General features: G+C 32.3%; 1 protein-coding gene across 2 annotated transcripts in view; it reads left to right on the top strand.

Moving 5' to 3' along the window:
- Positions 1 to 44: 44 nt before the first annotated feature.
- The window catches only part of LOC119635944 (protein lozenge), a 38671-nt gene continuing 25877 nt past the window's right edge, over positions 45 to 12838 (top strand). Inside the window, exons 1-2 of one of the 2 annotated variants that reach the window (XM_038030998.1) lie at positions 45 to 793; positions 5953 to 6192. In XM_038030998.1, coding sequence (XP_037886926.1) covers positions 208 to 793; positions 5953 to 6192 — 826 coding nt within the window. In that variant the 5' untranslated portion in view covers positions 45 to 207. The remainder of the gene's footprint in view (positions 794 to 5952; positions 6193 to 12838) is intronic. The other variant, XM_038030988.1, reaches the window with a different exon arrangement.

Genomic DNA, 12838 nt, shown 5'->3' with positions numbered 1-12838 from the left:
AGTAAATTTAAAAAATTTGGATATCATATGCCCTGACATGCATAGTTGTAGACGAATTTTTTTTTTTTTTTTTTTTTGCGTTTCTTTACATTTTGTAATAAAAAGAGAAGTAAATAACTGCCTTCTTCCCCGTTTTCAATAATATCCGTCGTTGCTTAGTACAAAATAACCGCCAAAATAGCTCCAAAATATTTTTATACGCACCGAATGCATTTGACCAGCGGTACTGCTAACACAGCAGTTTATCCGATATCTACTTCATCTTCATCGTCGGGTCTAAATCATATAAGTGTTGTTAGCGATCTTACCAGTGTTAGCGGTGTCGGTCTTGGCGGTGTTGGCGGTATTGGCGTTGGTGTTGGTAGTGGTGGTGGTGTTGGTGGTGGTGGTGTTGTTGTAAGTGGTGGCGGTAACATATTAACAGCAAATGGTGCTGCCACCATGGTAACGTCATCAGTGTCGCCTTTAAATTCGCACAACGAATCGTGGAGTTTAACAAATCCCTCTTATAAGGCTGAGATTAGTATGTGTGAAGCGATACCAGCCAGTAGCGCGGCCAGTATTGGCAGTAATTCACCCAATGGTGGCGCCAGCAATGGTACCGCCAATAGTAGCAATAGCAATAATAATAACAATAACAATAATAATTCGAATAACATTAATAACAACACTAGCAGCAGCACAAGCAACAACAACAATAATAATAATAATAATAACAATGTTGTACATCAGGATTTAGCCTGGACTGAGCGTTTAGTGTTTGAAGCACATCAACAATTTCCTAATGAATTGGGTGAGTGTGTTCGTTCGTATCAGCAAAAAAAAAAAAAAAAAAAACAAAATAAATAAATAAATAAATCTGTAAGAAAGCATCTTAATATACATAAGAATTACATTTTGTGTTCTTCGCATAAGCATCACTCAATGATTCAGTTTTTATCTAAAAATCTTACATATTCTCAACCTATTCATAATTCTTCTTCACTATCATCGTTTCCATGCATTTATTTGATTAAATTCTAATATCTGTCTGATAACGTTATAGACTGACAGCTATTAGTTAAACATAGTTAAACTAAGATTTGCAATTGAAAACATTTATCTATGTTTACCTTGCAGTTCATTCAAGTGACAATTCGTTTGGCATCAAAGATTAAAGATTTCTAAGAATAATATATGACTTGTATCGAGTTAAACCGTTTGTAGGTCTATTAAATTTAACTAAAGCGTTAGTTATGACAGACTATATGCTTTTAATTAATTAATGGCTTACGTATATATATATATATCGCATGAATCATTTTTCGCGTTGAGATTAAATAAACATTGATTATTCTAAATCCAACAAACTATATAGCAATGGATAAGAGTAAAGGTTTTCCATCGGTTTTTTCCTTTTTTTTTTTTTTTTTTTTTTTTCTCAAACGTATATATCATTGAAGCTATCTCTCTTGGTCGGAAAAAGTCGAAATCATGCCCGTAGATAGAGAGTTATTTGAAATATTATATTGTGCCTATTAAATATTAAGCCCACTAAATTATTAATGGCTTTCGTTGATGCACGAATTCAAGATATCTTTTAAAATCGCGGAATATTTGGTAATTAAAATTAATTTAATTTAAATACGGATATTATTCTTTTAATTATTTCCTTTCTTAACTAATTTGAATTCATTACACAATTCGGACGCTTTGCGAATCAATTTAACTAAGCCAGTAAAAACAAAACTTGGATCAAAACGATATCAAGCGATAGTAGACAAGTCCCAGATACAATGTCAACTCAATATTGAATATTGAGTGATAAAGAAATAAAAAATTAATTTCTTTATGATTTTTTTTTTTTGTTTTTTTCTCAATTAGAAAGTTTACCTCTGTTTTAATGCAAAGTATAAAGAATGCATTTGCGATCAAATTTTTTCATTTTATTATTATCATTATTAATTTTTTCCGTTTATTTATTATTGACTCAAATAAAAATTGTGTTTTTTGTTTTTGTTGTAAAATTTTTTTAACAATTTATGAAATTGCGTTAATTCTCTATAGATGTGATGTTGCATTTTCCATTCAATCAAAGAACATTTTGAAACTTTTTAGAAATAGTTCGAAAGTAGATAGCTAATCACCCCGCAATGTTCACTTACATGAAACTATAGAATAGGGACAGAGATGTTGTTGCTTTGGTAATTTCGTCGTAAGCTATATGAATACATTCAAATCGATTTTTGTATTATTTATAATTGAATGTAACACTAGAAATTGGAATCTTACTTAACAGCAGTAATTCGTCTTTAAAATTCAATTTAAACAAGTATGTTTAATATGCCAAAACGAGTAAACTCGTTCGAAGACGAAATATTCAATTTTTTTCTTTCAAACCGTGAATGGATGCACTTCTGAAAGACATCCGCATCGTGCATCAGTTATCCAAACGTAGAGATACGATTTTTATATGATTTTTCCACTGCACCGATGCGATGCAAGCGATACTTTTAAATATGCATCCAATTAAAGCATATTTTGCGACTTTGTTGCATTCATGCACGATGCAAATGTGTTCTCTGTATTCACTGCTTTCAATCGCTTTCATGCGGTATTTTTGTCTGTCCGCTTAATATCCCATCTATGATTTACAGAATTCATTGACTAGACACATGGAATAAATGTGATTCGCCAACAAATACGCCCATAATTAGTTAAAACATGAAACAACTTACTGCGTTTTGATCTTGAGTACATTTATTTCATCGATTCAGTTATTGCAAGTGGTATACGTGAACTCGTATAAAAGGCTCATGCTCTCAATTATTGTATACACAATCGCCATTTTTACATTTCCACTTACCAGACTATTGGATAATAGCATTTATAATACTGCGAAAGTTTACCACGAAAGATTTTCCTCTTATTAGCAGCCATCCTGAGCTATGCAAAAACTTTCAAAGCCTAGCAGCTAATGAAATCGGGTGCCAACCGATTTATAAGAAATTGCTTTGCGCTAACAAATCAGAGAATGTAAGTCTGGTCACAGCTGTAGCACGATGATCCACATAGTTCTAGAGCATATTCGTCCCGAGAATACTAGGAAGAAATTAGTTAATCTCTTAATGATTGATTTCTTTGAATGATTTCTCTAAAAGTTAAAGTTTAGCTTTAGCTTCAGTTCAAGAGCGATTACACTTATTACGTCTCGTCTGAAGAAACGATACTTAAACGGACGAGAAGGTGGGCAATTATTCTTCCGAGATAAGAGAAATGATATCGAGCGTATCGATGGGCTCCATATAATGGCATCTGTCTGTCTTCTTTTTCCATGTTACCATGCCGTCATAATAGCAACGGAGTTGGATGGTATCACGCTGATCTATTGCTAATGCTGATCAAATTAACTTTAAGTTTTATTATTATTACAAATTTAGGCAGAGAGTAATTTCTAAGACTAAAGTCTTAAAAGCACTGGCATCTAAGGCTTTCGGCTTTTATTAAAAAATCTACCGCAATTGAGATTTGAACCCACGACCATTGAGTTGGTAGTCGAGACTCTTGCCTACTCGGCCACTCAGGCGGATAAACTTTAAGTACATTCAAATTCATTGCTTAAATGAAATTGCCAGCGAAGGATCGTTCCTAATCTTGATTTATAAAATGAACTCCCGTCTAAGTGCTGATAATCAGATCAATTTGATGCGTACATATATACATAGTATATCAAGGAACTTTAATGGCTTTCTCCCTCTCTCATATATTCCAAGTCAACTTAAATTGAAATTGGAGAAATGTCTAACTTTGCCGTTTACATGCCGGATGGAGTCAATGTATAAAAAAACTCGGCTGCGCCTTAAAGAATAAATCATAGTCTCTTGTCGATAAGAATGCTCAGATGCGTCTCGACCGAATATCGCTCACAATTTTAAATGTCGATCGTCTATAATACATTAGGATAAGAAATGTGATTTTCATTTTCAAGCTCATCTTCCTTTGTCTCGTACAGCATACTCACTTCAATGCATATATATTGAATTTGTGCATTCCGAGCGTCTTTCCAAACGATACGTAAATGCTGAACATCATCAGGATTATTTCTTGTAAAACTCTATACAGTAATGTGAAGTCGTTATCACTCAATATCAAGGCACTTGTCAATCCAAATGGCTTTAGAGTAGCAACTAAGACAAATTAGTAATTAGTAATAGGTATTCGAGAGTAATTATGTTTGAAATTTTCATAATATGTATTTTTGTCCAACGAAATTTTGTACGGAAAAAGACTTCATATTTTTACCGGTAAAAAAATTTCATTTTAATTTTAATTAATAATTATTATTCATATAATTAATTTCATTATTATTAATAATTATTATTTCTAATTTTAATGAGAAACAAAGCAAATGATTAATAAAGAATTTGAAAAAGTGTATGAAATACGTTTCTTAAGAACTTATGAAATGCCCAAGAATAAGAAAAAAAAAAAAAAAAAAAAAAAAAAAAACCAATTCTCAGATGGTATAATGTATCATCAGCTTTATGAATATAATACATAACTCAATAGTTTTGTTTGTTGATATTACCTAAAATGATTACCTAAGAATTCGTCAATATTCATCCTACGTCCGACGAATTTATTGATTGATCATGTATTACTATCGAGCATTTTTTTACCACTCAGCCAGTTAGCAAGCTGATAAGTTCCCTCTCTCTCTCTCTCTCTCTCTCTCTCTCTCTCTCTCTCTCTCTCTCTCTCTCTCTCTCTCTCCCACACTTTCGTATCTAAGCACTCCTATGCTAAAAATCTGTATTAATGTTCCCGACTTTAGTATAAAAATCGCTTGCCACGGCGCCAATAACATTCTAATGTCATCATTAAAGTTCGTTTTATAATAGTTTATACGACCTAATGATAGTAGGGCAGAACCTAAAGTTATCCTCGATAGGTACTGTAAGTAAATTGAATTTATTTCGCAATATGATGCTAAAAAAAAAAAAGCTCTTTTAGACCGTTAGGTCTTCCAAAATGAATTACGAATAAAATGTCATTTAGTTTAAATTCAAATTAAAAATTCCTGCGCTTAAGTTCGCCCAGAAGTACTAAACACAAAAATGAAAAATTCTTCTTGACTTACTTATATTTTTTAAACCTAAATACTAAACAATTTTCGGTCGCGAATAAATTTTAGAAAAAGTAAAAAAAAAATTTATTTATTTTGTAGTCTAAACGAACTGAACGCACTATATACGTTTAGTTCAATCTTAAATCTAGATAGAAAATAAATATGAGCATAATAAATGAAAAGAAATTTATATAGAAATTGTCATCTTTTCAAACTTGATATTTTTTGGACACTTTAATATGCCCTATGCAATCTTGCTACACTTTATTTATTAAAAATCCAACTTGAGATTTAGCCCAAGATTTGTGACCTATGCAAGACTTGTGCTTAACAAACGAAACTCCAAAGAATCCCAAAAAAAAAAAAACATGAAATTAAGACCAACGCATGCCAAAATTTGAAATAATATCGCCGACGCATTATAAGGCTTCTTGAGTTCACATTGTATTAAAAAAAAAAAAAAAAAAAAAAAAAAAAATCCTTTCACATGCCCATAAGGATACTTTAGATATTCGAGTGTGCGTGCGTGTGTGCGTGAAGTGAAATCAATTTGAGTGATATCAATAACAATTCAACCATTGAAGTGAAAAATTACAAAAAAAAAAAAAAAAAAAAAAAAAAATTGATCGGAAAGACTTAACATAAAACTAGTTTAAGTAAAATTCTTCAAAATCTTATAAATATTCAAGTAATCGAAGAGCATCAGCTAAAATTTCATATTCATATTCATATTCATGTTCATATATAAACTGGAAACAGTGCAACAGTTCCCACGTAATTTAATATATAAAAAAAAAAAAAATTTTGTTTCTTTTTTTTTTTTTTTTGCTTTTATTTATTTTCAGTTCGCACAAGTAATCCGTATTTTCTGTGCTCCGCTCTGCCCTCCCATTGGCGTTCGAATAAGACATTGCCATTGGCTTTTAAAGTTGTGGCATTGGTGGATGTGGGCGATGGTACTAAGGTGACCATCAGAGCCGGTAACGATGAGAATTATTGCGCGGAATTACGCAATGCTACAGCAGTCATGAAAGATCAAGTGGCCAAATTTAATGATCTGAGATTTGTTGGTCGCAGCGGTCGAGGTGAGTGCACGCAAACAATCAACTCAACTTTGTCTTTACACTGAATATGGTAATTCTCCTTGCAGTTGTTATGCCTTCTTTATACGATTCATTTATATGTGTTTCGGCAATGTTTCGTGTGCACATATATCAAAGGAACAGAATTTAAAAAAAAAAAAAAAAAAGCAGAAAAAAAAGCATAAAAAAACGAAAAGAAATGAAAAGAAAAGAAAAGAAAAAAGTTTTACTTGTACAATCACTTGTACGTTATTTTGTTTGGTCGGTCGGTTAGTTAGTTGGTTGGTTGGTCGGTTGGTTGGCTGGTTGGTTAGTTTGTTGTTGGTTGATATATTCCCTCAGAAGTTTACTCACAGAAGTCATCACATTAAATTTTGCATATGTGGCCCGGGGTCAGCATGCAATTGTTATATGCTGATACCTTGTGTGTGCGCTTCTGCCCTTTAGATATATATATATATATATATATATATATATATTATTGTTGTTGTTGTTATTCGATTCTTTTGTTTGTAGTTCAATGCTACCAATTTGCACTCATAACGATCACCGATCAAGCGGGAGCGTGTGTACATTTCTTTTGGCACCAACTGACAACAATGTTTTTTTTTTTTTTCAGGTCTTATGTCAGTCTGAGCAACATTTATTGTGCAATTTGTGAATTCATGCTGTTTTATTAAACACATTCAATATTCGGCGCAGACATACATACATATATAGCAGGTCCTTAAAGTGAATGAATGCACGGACAAACCTATTAAGCAGACTTCTGTAAAGATCATCATTTGCAGTTTGTCGTTAACGTATTACATGCACGCATTCTGCTGTCTGTTTAGTTTTTAAGAATAAACTTTTTTTTATTTTTTTATTTTTTTTTCTTTCTTAACACGCAATACATTCTTGTTTTGTTGGTATTATTATCCTTTAATAATCGATTTTAGAAGACTGTGTGATCGTTCGTCTCAATAATTTCATTTATTCCGTCTGGCTTTAATTGACAGGACTGGCAACAAAGTGGATAGAAATGCTGACTAGAAATTGTGTCATATGCTAGAAAATTTCAATTTTTCTTAAATTAACAGGCGAAAGGAAAACAAAACATTATTGCATCATAAAGGTCGAAAATCTATTTTGCATGAGAAACATTAACATGTGTTTTTGTAATTATTATGACATGTGTGTCGAGTAACTATCACTCAAAGAGAATTAAACAGCAATAATTATCGCGATTTGGTTCCCCTCTACCCTAAAACTTTGGTTATATTGCGCCAACGTTCATTTTAATTCATCCATTTCTGCATGCATTTAACATAAAAGCATTGAAATCAAAAAAAAGGGAACCTTAAGCCTAAGTATATTCCGATCTACAAAATATTTAATTACGACTAAATCGGTCAATTCCCTGAGTTAAGAAGCGCGATTGTCGTACTCGGATTCAGTTCTCACCGCGATATGTCATCACTTTAATTACGATTAGTGTAGTAACTGCACGATCGGTAAATATATAAAACAGTTACCGGTCGGGCATGCAACCCCTTCTCCTACCTATTTCTCTTCGCTGCTTTTTTTTTTTTTTTTTTTTTTTATGAGCAATCAGTCAGGGAATGTCCGCTATTCGTGTAACACGATGGTAGTCAGAGGGAAGAAGAAGTGAAGAAAAAGAAAGAGACATTGCCGTAACCTAGTGGGTCGGTAAGTGTTATGGGACTTAATCGACTGACCACTCATCTATCATTCCAAAAGCGAATACTTAGAGGTAATGTTAGGCCTTAACATTTACCAGAGTGGGTTTATTGACCCATACACAACAAACATATCTGGATTCTTCAGTATAGTTTAGCCCACCAGCTTATAGGGATTGTCTAACGGTCCGGAGGACGCCAGTTTAACGCTAAATTAATCCATCGTGTCAGCGGGCATTAAACGGACAAGATATGTACCCACGTTAAATCACCAAAGACATCTGACGACTCATTATAGCTACGATCAAGGTAAACTCTATCGTAATGCGATTTGAAACCGCGAATAATGTGACCTGTTAGTCACTGTTCTTACCTGCTCGACTACTGTTGCGGATTTAAAAATGTAAAGAAACCAAAGTAATTCAACAGATGCAATCCCATTAGTGCTATTATTCCTCATTAGTATAACTAATACCACAACAATTGTCGTCGTATCCATTATATCTGTTTGAGGAGCAACGCATTTTTAGGCCCATAAAATATATACTTATTTGCGGTATATACAAGATAATTTTAAGCATTCTGTCTTGGTTGGAAAAAGTAAATTTAATCACTTCTAACTGTATGTTCTTATGGTCGATTTTCGATTTCCAATTTTCGTACATATATGTACTGAGAGCAAAAACGCGCAAATTTTTGCTTAGAGAAATAAAGTTCCGTTCAGTTTTCACTTTACTGTGGGTGTGTGCTCTCATGAATTTCGACAATTTTCAATATCAACCTACCTACGGAAACAATTTCATTTGTTTTTACCAAAATTGAAATTGATGGCTTTAATGTGGCGACGAGGAGACTGTCAACCGCGCTCAGACGGACAGACATGTCTTAATTCATTCGCAATTTCATGTTGATGCAGAATATATATATATAGGTTTATGAGGCTTTATTTTGAGTGTTGCAAACATTATGACAAACTCATGCTTCGATGGTGGGTAGAATCAATGTCTAGCCAAAATTAATAATTGAACGTTGAATGATTGTCTCTTCAACAACTTGAATAAGTCAAAATCGGTCCTATTACGAACGCCCTATACACAATGACCTCAGTCTTAATATTAAAATATATGACAAATATATTGAACTCGTGGAGTCCACGCGTTATCTCAGAGTTGACCTCGATAGCAAATTAAACCTTAGTTTAGTAGAAGTTGGCTCTATTTCAAGTCGTTCTTGATGCTATATATGTCCGCAAAAACTTAGTTTGCTCTACATCAAGTACAAGAATCGTTTTATAATCTAATCTACAAAAACGCCAACACAAAAACCAGTCGTTTAAGGAGATGTGATCCGACGATTACGACTTGCACGTTGGCAAGCAGTATTTCGCAATTCTCAGAAAATAATTTGATGACTGAAGATAGTGAGCACATCCAAATAGCAACTGAGACCAGAAGCACGAACTAATCGAACGAATAGTAAAGTGCTATGCTGTCGGTTTGATAAATGTGCTTAGAGGGTGTGTCCGATAGTCGATTGGACACCGAGTGTTGAAGTTGCACATTGTTGTTCCATAATCAAAATCAAATCGTTGTTTATATTCCTTCTTTTTTATTGTTTGCGTTAAACGGATCGGTTAGATGATAAAGAATGCATCTAAATAATGCTTAGCTTTTCGAACGGATGCGTTGAAAGAAACCCTTTCTGACAGAATTGCTCTATGCACAAGCGTATCTCATCTATCAGAGTTCATTATCGTAGACGAGGTCCTGTTTTGTGAAAGTGTATTATGACGTCATAACATAAATATTCAGAACAGACAGCAGAACGTTTACGCAACCTATCAAATATCAAGCGTTGAATATGAAGCGCTGATGATAATGGAATGAAGTAGGGCCCGTCAGCACGATAGAAAGCAAACCAGACAAGTGTTACTTTTTAGACATTTCGTAAAAAATATCATGAAGCCATAGATTTTCGATTCCATGCCAGTATCCGTTACTGGCAATCATTCGGCGAAGCTTGTAACGGATTAATATTCGCAAAAAGCAAAAGTCACAATTTTAGAATGAATAAATTTTATTAGATATATATATATATATATATATATATATTAGATTTTTAACGTGTATATATGTGAGCGAATATTGAATAGAAAATGTTTGCAAGATATGAAGTAAGCTTGTGTAGTGAGTAGTTTGTCAAAAGCAAAGGTCGCAAGTATCGGATGCCGATACGGAATTGTTAATATTGAATGGGTTAAATGGAAAGGGGGGAAAAAAATATATATATATATATATTAACTATTAACATGATTTACCGGTATTCTCTTTAAGGTAGAGAATTTTTTTGCTTTTGAGTTCTGAAGAGAAGAGAGGAAATTCTGCTACATTATTATTATTATTATTGCATTGAAGAACAAGAGTAACGTAATTTTTCGAAATTTTGATGAAATACCTTTCATGCTTTTCGATCAATTTTGACACTGTCCGTAAATAAATTATACATATATAATGACAATGATAATGAATTTACTTGGGATAGTAATATATTTGGATGCATATTATAAAAGAATTTGTATATGAGAAAGGCACAAGTAATTCACTCTGAAAATCCTCAAATATTTTGTTAACCCAATACGCTATTAGCTCAAGAATTCCTACAGTATAAGCTTTCATGCATTCTATTTGTTATTTGGAAAATTAAAAATGTCGGATTTGAAGAAAAAATTTGAAGAAAATTAATATTAATATGTTAAAAGGGTGTAGACAAAATTGAATTTGAGAAAACCGAGACGCTGAGACGTAAATTAAATAAACAAGAATGCTAAGTATTGAGAATGAGGTGCGAGAACTAAACGAAATTTGTCATCGAACTGTTTATGAGCCATAAGAAGTTGCTTTGAACAAGACAAATAAAACGTGTTGTTGATGAGTAGTAATGTAGGTGGTTCTAATTAAACTTTATAAGCATCTTAAGAAGTAAGGGTATGATGTCTTCTATACGTGTAATGGCGATGTCTGTTCGAAAAATGTGACGGAAGAGAGAGAAATAGGAAAGGGGTCGCAGCCTATTGGATGTATGCTTCTACCGATTGAGTATTCGCTATAGCTATAACCAAAGTGAACTCTACCTCACTTGGATTTGAATCCGCGATCGCTGACTCGATAGTCGAAATTCTTACCTACTCGGCTGCATGTACGAAAAAGATGCTATCGTTATTCAACTATCTCCCATAAAGCAAAATATTAGTTCGAATACGTTCCGGCGATAAATGGGGAACAATATCCTGAGTTCGATAAAGGCAAACAACAATTTCGATTTAATTTTGACATAAAGTCTAGTCACAAATCTTTCAACTGACACAAACACTTTTTTTTTTTTTTTCTTGTTCTTCTTTTTCTTTTTTTCTTTTTTTTTTTTTTCTTTTAAAGAACAATACTTGAGCGACCATTTAGCGTTTAATAGCTTTGAAGAAGATTTTGCAAAAATGTTGCATTTTTCGTAAGATAGAAAGAGAGAAACATTTATGCACAAATTATCTATAAATCACTTGAAAATATTTGATCTCTTGAGTTAACGAAACGCTTTCAACTTGATTTTAACGACTTTTTGTAAAACTCGAAGAAAGAACGTTTTATGGGTCGTCATGCTTCAAAGTAATGATACAAAACGAAAATTAGTCATCAAAGAAAGAAAGTGGTCAACAATAGGGATTATTCGAGAGAAGAGAAAAAAAAAAAAAGGAACTAAAAAAAAAAAAACAAAAAACAAAAAACCAAACAAAACAAAACAAAACACCCAACAACAAAATTAAAAAAGATCATATAAGACAGGGTGAAATAAGAAACAGCTTACCGCTCATCATAATCATCAAAAAGAGGCGGCATAGCCTAACTTATGCCGATAGAGATGTAAAGCACATGCACATAACATGGCATAACATAACTTGTATTATACAAAATAATGAGTTTATGAAGGAGCAGCGAGAGTTTATTAGTCAAAAATTTAACAAAATATTGTTGGTGTTATCGCGACGATGTGTGCATGCATACAGCACACATTAAGATAGTGATCCCCAATACATTTATATAAACTCTTACCGGTAACGGATAATATTCTACATACATATATATATATATATATATATATATATAGATATAAGAAAAGGCGCTTATTGATGACGCGTGTCATTCATTCATTCATTTATTTAGTTATTTACAGAAATTCCTTAAATAATTTTTATGATGATACGTGTTGCCCCAGATAATCGCGGTAAAAAGGGGAAAACGAAAAAAGAAAAGAATTCAAATTCACTCGGCACAAATGATTATCATTAATCTTGCAAGATAAAAGAAAAATCTCTCACAACAAATACTTTGCTTTCCTAACCGGTTCATTAAATACTTGTTGAGCTATTTACAAAAAAAAAAAAAGAAAAAAAAACAAACAAACAAACAAACAAGCAACGCATTACCTTTATTTAATAGTTATTGTGCACACCACACGTAACTATTTGTCGGTTAAATTTCAGCTTATAATCAACCCTATAATCAGATTTTTTTTTTGTTTTTTTGATTTCATATATCCATTAACTTTATATAGAAGAAATGATTTTTTCATTTTTCATATATGTATATTTATGTGTAATAAGTATGTAGTTTTTTTTTTTTTTTTTTTTTTTTTTTTTTTTGCTGCTCTTTATTTATTTTTGCTCTCCACGAACGGCTGTTATGCTTGATTAAGTGTCATTCCAATCAATGCGCGCCATTGCTAAAATGTCATTACAATAATCATAATCCCAATCACTGGAGCCATTATTTTACATGTACTCGTACATATAGTTTTTTTTTTTTTTCTTTTTTTTATTATTTGTTTTTCTTCGCTTCTATAATTTTTTTTTATTTTTATTTTTTTTAACAACACGATATTGCATTAAAACAAAAAAAAAAAAAAAAAAAAAAAAAAAC

The sequence above is a fragment of the Glossina fuscipes genome, unplaced genomic scaffold (genome assembly GCF_014805625.2).
Source record: "Glossina fuscipes isolate IAEA_lab_2018 unplaced genomic scaffold, Yale_Gfus_2 0, whole genome shotgun sequence".
NCBI classification, from domain to species: Eukaryota; Metazoa; Arthropoda; class Insecta; order Diptera; family Glossinidae; genus Glossina; species Glossina fuscipes.
Note: the sequence above shows the minus strand (reverse complement) of the source record. Positions and strands in the feature narration are given on the sequence as shown.